This window comes from Urtica dioica, chromosome 8 (assembly GCF_054948205.1).
Source record: "Urtica dioica subsp. dioica isolate 48M chromosome 8, U.dioica_male_clone48M_v1_H2, whole genome shotgun sequence".
In the NCBI taxonomy this organism is placed as follows: domain Eukaryota; kingdom Viridiplantae; phylum Streptophyta; class Magnoliopsida; order Rosales; family Urticaceae; genus Urtica; species Urtica dioica.
The window spans coordinates 12,328,377-12,347,911 of NC_142763.1; the positions used below are offsets into that span (position 1 = coordinate 12,328,377).

Genomic DNA, 19,535 nt, shown 5'->3' on the forward strand with positions numbered 1-19,535 from the left:
CTTTTCGGCCAAGACAAATCATCCTTTTTGAGCCCCTAAAAGGCGGTCCAGATTTTTGTTATGCCCTTTTCCTAATCATCATTATAATTGATGAATATCCTCTGTCTCTTTTTGGTGTCTCATTTGGTGTCCCTTCGATCAAAACAAACAATTTCATTATTTTATTTAATTATTAATTTATATTAATTTAAAAATAAATTAAAATAATTAAATTGGCATATTTTAATTAGAGGGATATCAAAAAAGACATTAAAAGAGATAGAGGATCTTGATTCATAATTGATCTCCAATGACTAGAGTGATATTTTTCTGGTACGAAGTCCATTTTATACATTGGAAGCAAAAACAAGATCCATTGTATATATTATAGAAAAATATGAAAGAATCTATAACTACAAATTAAAACTTAATCACGCCGTTTCCTTCTATACACAAGTTGTGACTTGTGAGATTGAGAGAATGACCGCATAAAGAATGGTCCTCAAAAACTGAGAATCCACAGAAAGTAATCATTATCTATTTTTCCTAATTATTGACTGGATGGTGAGATCTCCATATATTTAAATGCTGTTGTACCATCAGAAAGCTCAATCCGATTATATAAATTTTATTTTCTTTTATTGTGTGTTGAAATTTCAGTACATATTTCTTTAAATTTCAGTACATATTCCTAGAACGAAAGTTACTTGAGGTAACTATCAGCTAATGATAAGTGATAGCCCCATTAGCGTGTGGCCAATATACTATAACCATGACTCTTGAGTCTTGACAACTTGACATTTTTTAGAAAGAGAAAAAACAAGTACAAAATCAAATCTTTATTGCTTAAAAAAGACAAGGCACTATGCAAAAAATTAAAAATCTTTCTTGAGGTCATATGGTTTTTTTTTAATTTTTTATTTTACTCATGTTCTATTAAACAAACGTATTTTTCTCGGAGAATTTTGAATCCTAGAACCACATGGATATAAGGATAGAAAAATAAAATAATAAAACGTGTAGATATTCAAAATAAATAAATGAATAATTAATATGATGTTTCATAGCATTTTTTACGTAATCACATATACAAAGATATATTGAGATTCCTTAAGGTCCAAAGAGACTTGAAATCGAGCCATTGAATTGCAACGCCGACCGTACGTCCTCAAAAATCCGATGCTTAGCTTAGCCTTGATCAAGAAAACAACATGTGATACCTAAGAAGCCAAAAACCAATCGCTTAAAAACACACCAGTCAAATAATGGAAGTTTATAGTACTGATTGTATCTTCTTCCCTTTTCTGAAACTCGATAAGTTTTTTTTAATTTTCCGAGAGAGAGAGAGAGAGAGAGAGAGAAATGTAAGAAGCCAGCTAAGATTGCCATTGGAATCTTGTCCAGGACAATATATAGTACACTTTGACAAGAAAGCACCTATTGTTAGCATGGGATGGAAGTTTCTTTACAGTAGAAATTCGGAGAGGAAAACATATAAATATTAGTTTTTGTTGTTGCACAGTGCACACTTTAAACTTTAAAGGCTTTGTACGGTCAACTTTAAATTTTTTTCTCTTTCCTACTTTGTTTGAATTAGTTTAGTGCTCTGTCAAGTAGATCTCTATAGGGTCGGAATTAAATTACAGTTCTACCCAAAAGGCACACCACGTAAGTGAATTTGCCAAGTTCAAGCAAGAAGCTTTCTTGCTATATTGGGTTCTGTACATTACTATAATGTTAACCCATGTGGTTAAATTAGTTGATCCTCCCCTATAATGAATGATATATTTAACTTGTTAAGCATAAGAAATCATGGAAAGATAATGGTTCTCCAATATTGTTGTTCTTCGTCTTTGGCCCTGTTTTATTTTTGTGGCTCCTAAGGAGACAAATAACTCATAATAATTATGCTATATATATATGCATATATTATATATATATATATATATATATATATATTTTGCAAATGTCATAAAATTTAGCAAGGCACATCCGTGACAACTAGCCACATCCCACTTCACCCCTCACTATTTTCCCTTATAAAAAGCAAGCCTTGCATGCTCTTATTTTTCATTCAAACCATCACTCACACTTAAAGTTCTTTTCGAGTTAACTACCAAACAGGCCCTAATATCTCTTTTTCCTTTGCACTATTCCCGTTCTTATTTTCTTCTTCCCATCTCTCTCAATGCCCAATAAAAAGTGGAAATAGTTACACGTATGCATTTAATGTGACGGGTCAAAGAGGGACTTTGTGGTGGCACGCTCACATTTTCTGGCTCAGAGCCACCGTTTACTGCCATTGTTATCATGCCCAAACTATCCACTCCTTTCCCTTTCCCTCAACCTTACAGAGAGCAAAATATCATATTGGGTGAGTTTATTCCATAGATACCACATATATGTGGTATCTATGGAATAAACTCACCCAATATGATATTTTGCGTGAAAACGGCAGTGGCGTAGCTGGGGTCGGGGACGAGGCTGGCCTCGATGTTGCTGACGTCATACTCGAGCTCCTTGTACTTTCTGATGACATCGCCGACGGACTTGCCGGGGATCATCGCCGCCACATTGTGCCACTTCTCCGGCGTCTCCTTGTCGTACACGGCCAGGGCGTTCTCGAACTGCTTGTTCTCCGCCGCCGTCCATCCACCGCCGCTCTTCGTGTCCTCCTGAAGCCAGTTGTACGGCACCAGAGATATGATTTCCATCTCTCTCTCTTCAACGTCGCTGTTCCACCACTCGCCTATATTTACAACGACTATTATTATAATTTATACCCACCAATAATACACAGATAAATATTTTTTTTAGAAAATTCATGACTGAGTTTTGACTTTTGACTTTTGACAACAACATGATTGATCAGATAAAAAAACAAAAAAAAAACAAAAAACAAAAAACAAAACGACAATATGATTGATACCATGAAGGGTCGTGTACGCTTCTCAGCCAATAATATTTTTGAAATGATAAAAATGTGCCCCAACGACTTTTTTCGTGAAACATTTTTTTTTTTTCATATCTTTAAAATCCAACCTAAAGTAAATGAGAGATATACTTACTTTTTTACCGCATTTTTCTTACCAAATAAAAGTTTATCATAAATAAAAAAAAAAATTAGCTACTCTGTTGTGATATAATTAACTTAACACTAATATATATCACATCTTGTCACCTTAATGAATGTGGTGAGTTTACTTCCGTGGGTAACAACTGGCAACAAATACGGAAAATAATAAGTATTCAATTTTTAAACATGTAAAATATATGATATTTAAGATTTAATAATATCTATATATGTATTACGCATGTTTATGTATCGGTATTTATTTCTTTTGAGTTTTTTTTATATAAATTCTATATACTTAAAAACTTAATTTTGTTGTATAATACTTTTAATTTTCAAAGTATACATTGACTGATGTGCATTCAATGTGATAGTATTTAACTACTAACAAAAATGATATTTAACAATTTGGTCTAATCTTTTATTCAATTTAAAATTATTTAACAAACACAACTAAATTATAAATAAAAAAAATGATTTAAATACAATTTGGACTAATCTTTTATTCAAATTAAAATTATTTAACAAACACAACTAAATTATAAATTAATATTTTATTTTCCATATATATATATTTGTAAAAAGAGGTTAAGAAAAATGATATTAAAAAAATAGATCAAATATATATCCTTCTAATAATAATAAGAGCGAATATTTTGGTAGGCCTGTGCACGGTCCGGTCCGGTCCAAAACCGGCCAAAAAACCGGACCGGACCGTTCAAAACGGTTCAAAAAAACCCAAACCGGACCGGACCAAAAAACTGTAAAAACCGGACCGGACCGGACCGTTTTAAATCATCCAGACCGGACCGGACCGTTTTAAACCGTTTAGACCGTTTTGAACCGTTTAGACCGGACCGGACCGGACCGTTTTGGACCGTTGGACCGTTTTGGACCGTTTAACATAATTTTTTTAAAAAAAACCATTAATTTTCCACCAAAACACAAACATATAATCATATTTGGGAGTTAAATACATGCACAAATGCCTAATTTGGCTAATTGGACATCAATTAATTTTTTTTTTTAATTTTTTTTAATTTTTTTTATAAATAATCCGGTCCGGTCCGGTTTAACGGTTTTTTAAAAAAAAAACCGGACCGGACCGTTTACATTGAGTAAACCGGACCGGACCGGACCGGGGGAAAAAAAACCGTTTTAAACCGGACCGGCGGTTTAAAAATCCCCGGTCCGGTCCGGTTTACGGTTTTTACGGTTTTTTTGCGCCGCCCTATATTTTGGTACTGTTCACAAGCCGAGATTTGAACTGTTCACAAGCCGAGATTTGAGCCACCTTTTCACCCAAGCCGACATCCGAGTCACCTTTTCGTCAAGCTGATATATATGAGCCATCTTTTCATTGATAAAACCGATTAATACTTTTCTTTGCATTTTCTTTGGTGCCTATTCATTTCCCTCTTCTCTCACTCACTCTCCAGTTTTACTAATTTCTCTCTTCGGCCATTTCTTCAAGCTCTCTTTTTTATGCTCTCCTGCAAAGCTCCGCACACTTCTACTTGATCTCTTATGTCGGCCCTCAAACACGATCCAGGTTTTCTCTCTCTCTCTCTCTCTCTCTCTCTCTCTCTCTCTCTCTAATTTCGGAAATCTGGAAATCTGGATTCTGGAGATCAATTGTGGGTTTCTACATATCCCCATTTCTCCATTACCATTCTTATTAAAATGTTATTTCTTCTGATTGTAGACTTTGTTGGCAAGCGCGATCTCAGGTTACTTTGTTGGCAAGCGCGATCTCAGGTTCTTTCCGTCTCTCTAATTCACTTAATGACACACTTCATATATTCTCTTTAATTCCAATACATTTCTATCACGCTCACACTTAATAGAAGAATTGGTATCTTAGTAAATTGTCTTCGTGTATGTTGTTCTTCGCCAAGGCTCTCAAATAAATATATTAAGAACTTTATTTAAGACGGAAGGAAGTTTCACAAAGGCTTTTTATGTTTTCCTTTCTATTTTTTTTATCTCAGGTTCACACGGTCTGAGACACCCCACATCGATTGTTGGAACCATCCCAAAGTTTAAATCCTTCTAACATGCATCCTAAAGACAGCGCTCAAGGTACTATCTCTTTCTCTATTATTTTTTCTCAGGTTTCTGTTTGTCTATATTTATTTTCCTTTTCATGACACTTAAGATTTACATAATTGAAATGGAATTAGAATTTTTTTTAACTCATGTTAGATTTTTTTTTAAGCGCAGACTTCTATTTTATGAATAATTTGTGAAGAAATTTCATTGAACCAAAACGTTCATTCTTATTATTTTCTTTGTTTTTTTCAATTTCCTTAGGGTACACTTCATGTATGTACAGTGGGTCTAACCATGAGTGCAAGTCAAAATTAACGTTTTAGACTAAACTTCGTGTAATACTGAAATTCATTTGTATGTCAACGTACTCTAATAACTTTTTACTGATGAATATTACATCGATATTTACAATATAGATATTCCAATTATTCATTCGAAATTAATTGTATATGCAGAACGTGTGTAGTTAGTATAGTTTCGTGAAGTTGAGCCATTATGTTGATCCGTGTATACGCCATTGGTCCTTAAGTTCGATTATTTGACAACCTCGGGAACAACCCATCTACTCTCCAAATTTAGCAGGAAGATGTCCATATCTGTAGTGAAAACTGGATAATGCTTTGCATTTGAAATCATTTATGCCAAGAATCAGAGTGTACTCGGAAGTTGAATTTAGTGGGTATTGCATATAATCCTCTGTTGTTTAGGTCTTATGGTTCTTTTGTCTTTTTATAATGTTGCAGGATATTTTGTTTTATATTTAAATTTATTAACTTGCTTCCTCTAATGGTTTTCAACAGTATAATTGTCTATCTTTGATCATGCAAATTTGTGGACCTTATCAAGTTTGCTATTACTTAATGCAGGTAGACATCCTTTAGAATCAGTACTACCTGCAACATCATCTGCAGAGAATGCAACCAGGAAGGGGTAGGTAGATCATATTTTCCAGCCGTCAAGTCTTCTCAATGAATTGGTATAACGTTTTTTTTTTATTGGGTGCTTTTCTTCTTCCCATAGGGATTTTCACCTATCTTTAGTAGATGAACATTCTCAAGCTTCAAATCAGAGAAACAGGAAACCTCAGCGTCGTCTTACAGCGAAGCATTGCTTAGATGATCAATTTGGGGTAAGTAGTTATTTATGTAAAAGAAATTAAAAAAATATCCTCACGTAGTATAAGAAGGATAAGTATTTTTTTTAATTTACAGGGCACTCACAATTCTTTGAAAAGGCAGAGACAACGGGGTTCGGCCCGATCGGAGTTCTTTTGTAGAGGTAACCTCAAATTTGTACTTTGTTTGACTACTACTTTATATTTTTAAAAAAAATTGTTCATCTACTTAATAAAAATATGCTTGCCTTTTTTCTTCTAATATAGTCCTAATTATTTCTTGATTATTTTGGGAATCCTTTATTTTCTCAATTTTTAATTGATTTCCTTTTCGCATTTCTGTCCAGGCATGCAAGATAAAACATCAGATTCGTTGCCAGTCATTCCTCTGCAGGTCTTCTTGATTTTATATTTCCATAGACTCCTTATTTCTGTAATTTTATTTTGATTTTTAGATTCTTTTTTAACAAGGATCTATTTTATTTATGCAGATACACGAAAATGAAATAGTTTGTGAACAATCAAATACAGGTGGAGATTGCTTACCCAGATCAAAACAATTATGCTCTACTGCTACGTTTCCTGCCTTCGCTAATGGTATACTTTTGCTTGTTTTTTGGTTATGTTTATTTTAACTATCGTTCGTTTTATTTTTGTACTGTTTAATTTATATCAATGGAATTTTTTTGGGAAGATGACATTCAAATTATTTTGGAGTTTGTATGCATAACAAAATGCTTGATTTTACAGCTAAGGACAAATTGCTTCATGAATCTTCAATGCTCCATTGGCAAAGTGCTACAATCTTCAATGCTCCATTGGCAAAGTGCTACAATCATTTTGGCTATGCAATCAAAGCTCATGTGAATGCAAATAGTATGCTTCAATCTTTTGCGCATGTTTGTATTCTACAAATTCTAGATTATTAAGTGTTTAGTTGTGACCTATTATTTTTTATTTTAATGAAATATCTCTATTTTTATGGGTTTTTCTTTGGTATATTTGGCAGAACAAGTGAATCCAGTTGGTAATGACATTCCAGCATCCCCAAACTTTTTGAAAGCAAGCAAGCTCTGTAAGCACTGTGGAGCCATTAAATTCCAATATGAGCCACCAAACTTTTGTTGTTCAAGGCCAAAGAGGCTATCACAAAAGCGTTCTATGTTCAAGACACGAGAATTGTAAATTCAAGAGGAAGGCAACACCAACTCACCGTTAGCCAAGTTTACAAGCTCTCCGAGCTTAATTGTATCGACCAAGAATTGGAGAACAAAGATGATGATCTCTCCCCTGCAACATCTAGCTCCAACAAAAAACCTAGACTTTAATTAAACTAATTTTTATTTTATTTTAAAAGAACATCATAATTTTCTTTTTTTCTTCCACATCTTTGCATTTTAGGATTGCGTGTGTTGATTGAAAAACTATGGAAAATATTAGTTTTATGTTTGTGAATACGATACTTACTTTATAATTCTTATTATCTCTTTAATGTATGTTAGTTAAGAAAAACTAATTAATTTTAAATTCTTCTTTTTCAAATAAAACTATAATAAACACGTGCGTAGCACATGTTACTATCTAGTACATATACGTGAGGAAATGTCTCAAGGGACAACGTTCATACTTCATATTATATATATGAAGTATATATATATATATATATATATATATATATATATATATATATATATATATTACATAAGAAGCAAAATAAGTTATTTTTTTCTTTCCAAGAAATTTCAAAGAAACAAAAGCTAAAGAGCTCAAAGCTATATTACTAAAGTAATCTCTTTACTTTTTTTTTACGGAGGGCTAATTGTTTGGAGGATTCAACCATCTTTTTATTTTATTATACCACGGTTTTATACATAATGAATAATGAACACGTTTAAAATATATAATGGTATTCAATCGTTGAGGTTTTACTAAAATATTTATTCGATTTATATGTACATAATTTCCATTATTATTTTTAAAATAAATAGAACGGGAGCAATATGTAAAATGCAACTTGGTTTTAAGTTTCATTCCAAACAAAATGTAAACATTTAAGTGCATTTAATTTTCTCTTAAATGTTGAAATCACGGTCGGTGCTTTGGTAGAGATGGATGGCCAATGAAGGCACGAAAAATGATCACAAGGCAACTATTTGCTCTTTTTTTGGGTATTGCGGGTGCTTTGTTTGTCCATTCATTTTGCATGTAACTAAAAGATATTTCATTATTAATTTTTATTTATAGATGAAAAAAATGATGTAATTAAAATGTAGACGTATCCACTTCTTGTACCCAAAAAGTAATTAGTACCTCCCCAAATTTTTTAAATTCACCCAAACCCAACTTATTATCAGACCGCTGACATTTTCCATCATTCATTGGTCAATAACTCAAAGTCTCAAACAAAGGGTTTAAAGAAAGTGAACTGTGTGGGTCCCACTACAATATTTTCCCTGCGCTGATATGCTGTGAAAATAATTTTCTTTAAGAAAGCACACGAAACTCGTACCCCACTTTATCCACTTCCATCCACGAGCACGCGTTCACTTCACGCGCCACATAATCGTTTTCCTGTACAATACTCAGCGTTCCTTTTCTAAACTATTATTATATAAATTCGTTTTCTCTCTCTCTTTTTCTCTCTTCCCTCTCTGCAAATCCACTGTCACAAACACTTCAAAAACACACTCTCTCTCGCTCTCTGTAATAGTTATACACACACCATTTCATTCTCTCTCTCTCTCTCAGTGTTGTATCTCTCTCTCAGTGTTGTAGCTCTCTTATTTCAGACTACCAGGAATTTTCTTTTTCCCCTGAATATCACCGGCGTTTGGAACATTGCTAGTAACGAATGGCCACAGGTTCACACACCTCTCTCTCTCTCTCACTCACTTTCTCTTTCTCAGGTTTATTTATAAATGCTATAAATTTAGTTACTAAAATCTCTTTTAATTTTTTTTTTTTTTTTAAGAGCAGATACAAATGTGATAGTAGGAGAATTGAATAACTAACTAGTTGTGATCAAGGATCGAAATACCGTTATCGTTACCGTTCCGAGCCTTCGAATTTACTGGTAACCGCCCGTACCGTAAAAGAATACCGGGGGAAGCGAGAAAAAAAGAGGAAACCGGTACCGTTGAACTTACCGTTACCGTAGAGGAATACCGTCAAATACCGGTATTTACCGAGGGGAATTCAGAAAAGAAATATACAAAAAAAACATACAAAGTACGTAGGATAAAACAAGTCACAAAATTTCTTCATAAATCAATAAACAAGTTCATCATAACCTTAATCATCACTAACTAATCACAAAATTATCAAATAATTCGGATTAAATCCAAAAAAATTACAAACATCAACACAAAATTTCTAAAATTATAAACAAGTCACAAATTTATTCATAAATCAATAAACAAGTTCATCATAACCTTAATCATCACTAACTAATCACAAAATTATCAAATAATTCGGATTAAATCCAAAAAAATTACAAACATCAACACAAAATTTCTAAAATTAAAAACAAGTCACAAAATATCTTCATAAATCAATAAACCACTTCATCATAACCTTAATCATCACTAAATAATCAAAAAATTACCAAATAATTCGGATTAATTACAAAAAATTAGAATCATGAACACAAACCTTAAATCAACACTACATTTAAGTTCACAACTATCAATTTATACTTAATCTTAAAAAATTATCAAGAAATTTCAAGTTTTAAACTCAAAATCATCAAAAAATAAAATTTGGCCGGGAAGTGGACCGGGAAAGGGGTTACCGGCGGGATCTGGGAAGATTTGGCCTTCGTCGCGTTGGGAAATGGGCGGGACGGCGGGATCCGGTCGGAAAGCTGGCAAAATTGGTCTGGGTCGCGACGGTTTTCCCGGAACCACCGGAAAATTCCGGTTTTGGTGGTTCCGGTGCCGGGGAGCTCCAAAAAGGGGGAACCGGACCGGTTCCCGTCCGGTTCCCCCGGTTTTTAAATCCTTGGTTGTGATTACTCATAGCTTAACGTCGTTTCTGGGTGGTAAGTTCTTAGCTTTTAGCCTGTGTCGTTTTATAACTTCTGTCATTTTTTAGAAAACGTTTTCCTATCATTTGACTATATGATGTCGTTTAGTTATGAAAAAGACCGAAAATAGTGTTTTTATATTATTTTTTTTTTTTTTTTGGCTCTCGTGAGGCATTGTTTTGTTAAAATGAAATATTGAAGTGTCTATTATTGGGTCATCTTTTTACAATACCATTTTTTTCGCTATTGTCTTAATCTCGTCTTTGTGAGTAATGTCCCTTAACTAGAATGAACATGAGACTATTTTACCTAAGCCCATAACCTATGCTTATAAATGGTACTTAGGAGAACAGTTATTACTAAAGTTGAATATTTTTTCTAAAATCAACAAAAAAACGTCATTACGACAAATGCATTAGTGGACCCTATAGATATATTTCAACAAATTCAAAATTATTAACACAAATATTATCATATATAAATGGTTGACTTACATATAAACAAATTCTAAATTTATTTACATGCAGCTATAAGATACACTAATATGATTATATTTTTGGTTAATTTAAACAAAAAATATTTAATTTACTCATATTCAAGTTCAAATCCCATGAACTAATAATGCCCTCACATAAGATGAGAATTCACAACAAGAATATAGTGTCATATAATCTAAATCCTTCATAAGTTTTTTTTTTTTTTTTTTCAAAAAAAAGCTCGAGGCATATCTAACAGAAAAAAGATATAACATCTAAAGATATAGGCATCAAACATCTTTGAACACCGATAAGTGAGACCACAAGACAAATCTTCAAAAGTTCATGTGCCTAGTTTTATTTATCTGTCAATATTATATACTATTGATGACCCTATTTAGTATTAGGAAGGCATAAATATTGTTATACTTCCCTTCCTACAGATGAAAATTAAACATCATATTGTTCGAAATATCATTCAACCACTTCTAAAAAAAATAGTGGTTGATTAACTAGCGAATTGAAGAAATTTCAGGAACGAGACTGTGTAGTAGCAATGTGGTGCACCTAAAATTCGAAAAACGACACAACAATCAACGATAATCAAGCATCTAATTTCCCAGTCAATGCACGTTCTGAATCTGATTGTTGCTTTGCAAGCATATAAAATATGGGTATAAAATTATATATTAGCATTGGGGCCAAAACGCAAACCGAAACTTTATTGTCGAATATATCTCTTTTTCTTTTTCTTTTGATTTGAGCCAATCATGTAGGAAGTAAGATGTGATATATATTAGTGTTAAGTTAAGTATATCACAACAGAGTGGCTAATTTTTTTATTTCTGAGAAACTTTTGTTTGGTAAGAAAAATGCGGTAAAAAAGTAAGTATATCTCTCATTTACTTTAGGTTGGATTTTAAAGATATGAAAAAAAAAAAGATGTTTCACGAAAAAAGTTATTGGGGCACATTTTTATCATTTCAAAAATATTATTGGCTGAGAAGCGTACACCGACCCTTCATGGTATCAATCATATTGTCGGTTTTTTTTTTTTTTTATCTGATCAAAAGTCAAAAGTCAAAACTCAGTCATGAATTTTCTAAAAAAAAAATATTTATCTGTGTATTATTGGTGGGTATAAATTATAATAATAGTCGTTGTAAATATAGGCGAGTGGTGGAACAGCGACGTTGAAGAGAGAGAGATGGAAATCATATCTCCGGTGCCGTACAACTGGCTTCAGGAGGACACGAAGAGCGGCGGCGGATGGACGGCGGCGGAGAACAAGCAGTTCGAGAACGCCCTGGCCGTGTACGACAAGGAGACGCCGGAGAAGTGGCACAATGTGGCGGCGATGATCCCCGGCAAGTCCGTCGACGACGTCATCAGAAAGTACAAGGAGCTCGAGTATGACGTCAGCAACATCGAGGCCGGCCTCGTTCCCGACCCCAGCTACGCCACCGCCGCTTTCACCCTCGACTGGGTCGCCGCCGCCGCCGCCCACCCCAAGCGCTCCAAGCCCCTCAACCAAGAGCGCAAAAAAGGCGTTCTCTGGACCGAAGAAGAGCACAAGTAAGCCCACTTATCAACTTTCCCTGATTTTTTTACAGCCCAATTAATGCCGAGAATTAACAACTTTTTTTTTATCATGGATATCAGGCTGTTTCTGATGGGTCTGAAGAAGTACGGGAAAGGCAATTGGAGGAACATCTCGCGGAACTTCGTGGTGACGAGGACGCCGACGCAAGTGGCGAGCCACGCGCAGAAGTATTTCATCCGCCAGGTGTCGGGCGGGAAGGACAAGGGCAGAGCGAGCATCCACGACATCACCACCGTCAACCTCAGCGATCCTCGCACGCCCTCGCCGGAGTCCGTGAGGCCCTCGTCTCCGGTGCCTCCTCAGCCGCCGGCGTTACAGTGGAACCAGCCGAGCAGCGCTCAGATAGGCTTTCACGTCGGAAGCGCCAACGTCTTCAACCTCTCGTCCAGTCCGTACGAGATTATCTCGTTTGGGCTCAAAATGCAGGGGTATAGCGGTAATAATAACAACGCCGGTGGCAATAGCTCAGAGTATGGGTTTTTCACTAACCAACTAACACAGATACAACCAAAATGGTCTGGTTGACTGAGCTTGACCTCTAAACAAACCCTTATTGAAATGCTGACTCTGCATGCAATAACTCAAGCATCATAAGCCTAATTCACTTTGGGATCTCTCTTTTTCTTTTTCTTTTTATTTTTATTTGTTAGAACGCAAATATTATTATTCTTTTTTTTTCTTCTTCTTTCTTACCTCTCTCTCTCTTTTCTTTTTTCTTTAATTGGACCTTTCCTATCATATGCCTCTTATATCAAAGCAGTTGTAAACTTGTAATTAGCCGTTTGCTTTTTTTTTATAAAAAAAAGTGTCGTCGCAACTGCTATGCAATGCAATAGATATCACTGCATGAATCCATTTAATTAAACTATTTATTATTTTGCAGCTCTGTTTATATTATCCAAGACTTATTTAACAATATTATTATATGTCTAATAGTATACTATTAAACAAGTAATGCACAAAAGTTACAACTTATTTAACAATATTATTATATGTATTGTTAATTAACTAAGATAACCGAAAATTATTAATCTTATATATTTGATAAATCAAGTAGAGCTAAGAGTTCTGAAAAAAGAAGGTAGAACTAGTAGTATATTAATTTTTCTTCTTAATCGATAATATTCTAATCAATTGTGTGTTATTTTTGTAGCAATTTCAAAACATAGCCAAACAGATAGTATATTAATTTTTCTTCTTAATCGATAATATTATTTTATGTATTGTTAATTAACTAAGATAACCGAAAATTATTAATCTTATGAAATTTGTAACTTATTAGGCCATTCAAAACATGACGTTTTGGATATAAGCAATATTTGGAAACTTATTAAAAAATAACCAAACAGATGAGATTGTACGCTCAAACGGACAGTGAGTAGCTCAAACGGACGGTGATTACTTCCCTCACAGTCAAAATCTACTATGCGAGTTCGAAGAGCGAGCTGGTTAAAGTAATTAATCACAATTTGAGCTACCACACTTTTTTTTTTTAACGAAATATCACAAGGTTTGCGTTCTTCGTAATTTTTATTTGATCACATACCTACAAAATATTCATAAACTTAGACAAAAGTTCCCCTAAAAGATTGTGAAATGTTGTTAAGGTTTGAAATTAATTAGTGTTAATATATATTGATAATCAATGCGTCGTGTAACATTATAAAAATATCATTTAGAAAATACTCTAAAATAAATATCAACTCTCTCCTCAAGCATGCAGAATTCACAGGTCGCCACAAGCTCATGGGATCATACCCAAAAACAAAAAAACAAAAATCATGTGTAGTAAGATGTAATCAAGCATCTAATCACACCAACCCCACTAAAACAATTAGCCCCAAGACTAATCTCTCCAAGGACTACATTCTATCTATTAATTGATTTTTTTTAAATACAAAAATTATGTGTACTAAGACAAAATTAAAATTAGAAACGGTTATGCAAGATAAACTGCCTTAGGAGCAACGAGAAGTTGGATTAGGAGCACATTGTCAAGAAATAAAAATAAAATGGTTGTGACTTTGTGAGTTATAATATCGACACCGGACATTTAGCCTTGGACGAAAGTTCCAACAATGATGTGGTTGCTTAGTTCTGTTACCCGGAGTAACAATAATTCACCGGCTTCAGACTCAGACATGCAGAAAATCACATCTCATGTCAGCAAAGGAGAGTCGAACACGAAACCTCGGCAATCTGTAACTTTTACTCTTGAAAAAAAATTGGATTAAGATAACAAGACCGACATAAATTATTAGCTAAACAAGAATGGTAGAATACAAATGAAAGGTTTTTGCGGGAACAGATTTGTTCTCTAATGAAAGCTGTTTATTGTGACATTAGCTTCGGACCGAAGACACGAGCTGGCGCTCTAGCTCTGCTTAATTTTAGCAGCAGCTTCCGCGAGCAGAGGTTCGAGCTCTCCTTTCCTGTGGAGCTTCACAGTTTCTGCATCGACGGAACAAAGAATTAAAAAAATCTCTTAAGACCACAGCATTTATCATAATTGGTTAAAGCCGTACAATTTATTTTACTTTTTTTTCCTTTTTTTTTTAAAAAAAAGCTGTTGGATAGTATCATCTTAAAAGTTGCGGAACTGCGATATCTTGTATGATTAGATATTCTGTTGTAAGTTTGAGTAGGAAAGTAAAGTCTTACCTGAACAACCGCCAATGTGGTTCCCTCCTGTACATCAATACAAACAAAAGTTTGAGATTCCAACTGTTAAATGGTCTATGCGAACTCAAAATTGAAAGACAAAGCAAGAAATAATCGAGTATTGTGGGATTAATATGCACAACTCATTAAGCTTTAGATCAATTCAATTAACTTGAGTTTCATCCTAATTAATTGTAGGGTTCAGTCGGTGGATCGATTGACCAATGATATTCACCTGACTACTGTGCCGGTGACATTTTGGTGCCTAAACCAAGTTTTTGAGAAAAGCACTCACAAACTATTTAAGAAACTAGATTCTTATTGAAACTTAAGTGTTGGACAAAGAAGTGAGCTTGCGGTGAGGAAATGATTTGAGGAGAAATTGCACCGCCACAAAAATACCTTCCCAATGCTCGCGATTTCAATCTAACTATTCTTCACCGCCACGAAAATACCTTCCCAATGCTTTTCGGCTATCCATTTATCTGTCTCTTCGTCATCCCGTCCAGCTCATCACCACTTGAACACCATATGATTGCTTCATTGCCAGATAGCGATGAGCATGATATGTTTCTTCCGATTGAAGCTACAATAATTGTGTCCATTGACCTCAGTGGCCAGCCTCCAATTTCTTTCTTCTCACCTAGTGAAACAGCCCGGCTTTTTCTGCTCTGTTGGACTGACTCGTTTAAGCCACTTGCCTATGTTGTTCTCCATGATGTCCACCAACACCAGTTCCCAGGTTAAACAATATCCAGATTTTCGTAAACTATATCACAGAGCCACGACGCTACCTTCCTCTGCATAAGCATTCTGAGTATCCTTTTTTTTTCTTTGCTCACTCAGCATGTATAGCTCTACCATCTCAACCTAGCGAGATTGTAAAATGTTTGTCAACTAGCGATAAGCTAGCACAAACTGACTCTTCTTGATCGCAGCCATGCTCGTAAGATAATTACAAACATGAACTACAAGAGAGAGAGAGAGAGAGAGAGAGAGAGAGAGAGCATTTCTTCTTCCAAAAGTTTTTTGTTTTAAGAGAAACGAATATAATTTATTAGTTTCTTTGATAGAATTTCTTTAAAAAAAATTAATATATTTACGGAGAGACTAAAATCCTACAAAATTAATCATTTGACTATTTTTCTCGAAAAATGAGTCCATTGACTAAAATGACGCTTAGAAAATAGTTCATATTTGGGGTAAATATTCTATTAAATACATGAGTACCCAAAAAGCACCCATATATTGTGGTGTGAGATACAGATAAATCGTGAAAAAATTGGCTAAGAGATGTTGAAGCTCACGAATACGATTCCAAGACTAAGAGATATTCAAGGAGGGAAAATGGACGCTGATCTTAATATTAAGAACCGGCCCACCTATATTGCCGAAGTCAAAGATTCAATATTGTAAGCAAAATTATTCCAAAGCTGACAGACAATACAGAACGTTAACATGGTATCTCTTTCGAATGAAATATATTTGCATGTTACTTAGTGATGAAGCAATCATAAACCGATGCTTACCAATGAAAACGTTTGGAACAGTATGTTGTCCAGTAATTCTCTCCAGTAACTTCTGGAGCTGTGGCCCTTGGGCACCTGAAGAAATGAAAGGATATTCAGCTTGTTAAACAAAAACCCATTAAGACTGCAGAGGATAAGTTCCCTAAATGCTTAACAAACCATAAATTTTTTTAATGCCGTTTTTTTTAACTTTCAAATGCCAGAAACCCGTTTGACCGACTAAAAGTCAAATTTATACCTCCCTATTAGAATACTTATTTGGTTGCTTTCCCTCTCTAGCTTTTTTTCGTTACAGCTTCAATTTTTCACTATTTGCTGTATATAAAAATTAACTGCAGCCTTTTATCATATTTTTAAAGAAAACCCACTTTGTTATAATTTTTAGTACATTCTGATAAGAAAGCACCTGTTACAAAGATATATATAGATTTTAATATCAGTTTTTGTTGTACCAGTTACCACTTACCACACGTGAAAGAGCTGTGCGGTCAATAAAAAAACACTAGTATAATTTTTGTGGCTTAATTTGTTTTTATCCCTGTAGGGATTAAAAATCAAACAGAACATGTTTAATCTGTAATTTTTTTATCCTTACTAGTACTACTTTGTTTGAATTAGTTTAATGTACTTTCAAGTGTATATATATATATATATATATATATATATATATATATATATATATATATATTTTATAATTTTCTATAATGTTAACCCACGTGGTCTAATTAGTTAATCCTCCCATAACTGAATGATATCCTTTTTACTTGTCAAGCATAAGAAATCATGTACAGATACTGATTCTCCAATATTGGTGTTCTTGGTCCGGATCTGAAAAATTAGCGCACGAAGTTAGCAATAACGTCTCTCCTTGCAAATGCGTTGTTTGTGGAGAATCATCCATGATTTCAAAGGAAGGTTTTAATTTTTGGATTGAGTTTGAATCTTCAAAAAGTGTTTCCATTAATCCATCGAGGAGGTGGAGGTGGGGGTTAGAATTTTTGTATTTTACAGAAATTCTTTTTATTTGAGTCAATTAAGTATATAGGCATATTTATATTTTCACATTGTTGTGTTATATAGTCAATCTTTCATAAATACTAAGTAAATGACAACGTCCATATATTTATACGAGTAAATTGACGTAAATATTTCACCTTTTTTATTTCACTGAAAGAACGAACCAAAAATATCACGTCATGTTTGTGATCATTTATTTAGTATATACGAAAAGATAGCTATATAATAATGTAAAAGTGTAAATATAGCTACATACCTAATTATTTATTTTTATTTTTAAGCTTTTTTTTTTATAAAAAGGTCTTTAAGCATCTCTTATCCTATATGTAAATTACCATATTCCATATTGTAGGCTTTGTAGAGTAGAGTATAAGGATTGGCCATAGATAATAAACCTTTAACAGTAAAACTAAAATAAAATAAAATAAATATTTTTGAAGACACAGCCACAGATAGATTGTGGTGAAATTCACACTGCTTACTCTATTATTGCTTCATCTATTATTGACACAGGTACATTACATATACGATATTTTATTCTCCGAGAGAGAGAGAGAGAGACGATATTTTATTTTCCATGAGAGAGAGAGAGAGGTATTGGAATCTCAATAGTACATTCTGAAAAGAAAGAACTTGTTAAAATACACGGAATAGTCTCTTTAAAGCAGAAGTTGTTTGTAACAAAAGTTAAGAGATGGACATAAAACAAATAATATTTTTTTTATCAGAAAATAATAATATTTTTTTATCAGAAAACAAATAATATTAGTCTTTGTTGTTAGTGTTACTGTTAAAGGTTGTACGTGAGAGTCTGAGAGATATTAGCCATTTTCTACCATATACCATGCTATAGGCTTTGTAGGGTAGAGTATAAGGGCTAGATAATAAATTTAGAAAAAGAAAACAAATAAGGAAAAGACTAAAAATAAATAAAATAAAATAAAAATATATTTGATGACAGGTAGATTGTGTGAAATTCACTCACACCCGGCTTCCTCTTTAATGACACAGGAACATAAGATATTTTATTCTCCATGAGAGAGAGAGAATTGTATTGTTGGAATCTCAATAGTACATTCTGAAAAAGAAAGAACCTGTTAAAATGCACGGATGTCTCCTTAAAGCATAAATCTTTTGTAACAAAAGTTAAGATAGGGATAGAAAACAAATAACATTAGTCTCTTTGTCGTTGCTACGCGTGAAAGGTTGTACGGTCAATAAAAAAATCTAAAACACTGGTTTGATTTTGTGTCTCAAGTCAACTACTACCATTTTGCTAAGGTTTTTTTAATTTCCCGCCAAAAACTTAATTTGGTCATAAATACTAATAAGTCATTTGTACAAATACAATTTTACCTTCAACATGATGCTAACAATTGTTGACATCTATTGTTGTCATAAATGTCAATTATTGATATCTGTAAGTTTTGAGTTCTCTGTTTGTTGACATAAATGTCAACAATAGATATTTATTGTTGTTATCTATGTCAATAATTGACATAAATTGTTGAGGGTAAAATTATATTTGTATAAGTAATTTAGTAGTATTTTTGACCAAATTAAGCTTTTGATAGGAAATTAGAAAAAACTTATATAGTTGAGACAATTTCTCTTTTTTTTTCTTGTAAGAATTAATATCAAATAGAAGAGAGGTTTAATCTTTCTTTTCTTTCCTTACTACTTTGTTTTTATGTGTATATATATATATATATACACATATTTTTTTACTTTCTATAATACTAGCCCACGTCGTTTAATTAGTTAATCCTCCCATATAATGAATGAGATTCTCTTACTTGTTAAACTTAGAGAATCATGAAGAGATATCGATTCTCCAATAATGTTTTCTTCATCTTTGTTCCCGCTTCATAGAGCATGGACGACCATTTCGGGTGCGGATCTGAAATGAGCATTAATATTTCTCCAAGGGATAATTCGTCGTTTGTATAGCGAGTTATCAATGACTAAGCTTTCAAAGGAAGGTTTTGGTTTTTGAGGTGAGTTTAA

The 19,535-nt window shown here is 33.5% G+C and overlaps 1 protein-coding gene, 1 long non-coding RNA gene and 1 pseudogene across 6 annotated transcripts; 2 read left to right on the top strand and 1 right to left on the bottom strand.

Moving 5' to 3' along the window:
* The first annotated feature begins 2,286 nt into the window (after positions 1-2,286).
* LOC149388185 (transcription factor DIVARICATA pseudogene) lies at positions 2,287-12,846 on the top strand (annotated as a pseudogene). The gene is made up of 3 exons (XR_016300638.1): positions 2,287-2,353; positions 11,891-12,293; positions 12,381-12,846. The product of XR_016300638.1 is annotated as a transcription factor DIVARICATA pseudogene (transcript).
* Positions 4,343-7,701, top strand: LOC149388186 (uncharacterized). Of its 4 annotated transcripts, none has more exons than XM_089621790.1 (10): positions 4,343-4,604; positions 4,758-4,810; positions 5,044-5,134; positions 5,971-6,034; positions 6,125-6,233; positions 6,316-6,382; positions 6,566-6,612; positions 6,710-6,815; positions 6,969-6,989; positions 7,021-7,091. In XM_089621790.1, the coding sequence occupies exons 3-10, from the start codon at positions 5,110-5,112 to the stop codon at positions 7,083-7,085; spliced, it is 504 nt and encodes a 167-aa protein (XP_089477916.1). In that variant the 5' UTR covers positions 4,343-4,604; positions 4,758-4,810; positions 5,044-5,109; the 3' UTR covers positions 7,086-7,091. The 4 variants fall into 4 exon arrangements, with proteins under 4 accessions (XP_089477916.1, XP_089477913.1, XP_089477915.1 ...); XM_089621787.1 differs by adding an exon at positions 7,228-7,701 and having other exon boundaries at positions 4,380-4,604; positions 6,969-7,094; XM_089621788.1 differs by adding an exon at positions 7,228-7,701 and having other exon boundaries at positions 4,381-4,604; positions 4,758-4,782; positions 6,969-7,094.
* A 1,666-nt stretch (positions 12,847-14,512) lies between the features above and the next one.
* Positions 14,513-16,587, bottom strand: LOC149388187 (uncharacterized). Its single transcript, XR_016300782.1, has 3 exons — positions 16,512-16,587; positions 14,983-15,009; positions 14,513-14,772 (listed from the first exon to the last, which is right to left on the bottom strand). It is a non-coding gene; the product is annotated as an uncharacterized LOC149388187 (long non-coding RNA).
* Between the last annotated feature and the right edge of the window lie 2,948 nt (positions 16,588-19,535).

What these genes read in the sequence shown, in the direction of transcription:
- LOC149388186 (XM_089621787.1), top strand. Translation starts at nt 5,110, where the DNA reads ATGCATCCTAAAGACAGCGCTCAAG. An exon ending in TGCCAGTCATTCCTCTGCAG is followed by an intron (nt 6,613 to 6,709) that starts GTCTTCTTGATT and finishes TTATTTATGCAG; the next exon opens with ATACACGAAAATGAAATAGT. An exon ending in AGCTCATGTGAATGCAAATA is followed by an intron (nt 7,095 to 7,227) that starts GTATGCTTCAAT and finishes TATATTTGGCAG; the next exon opens with AACAAGTGAATCCAGTTGGT.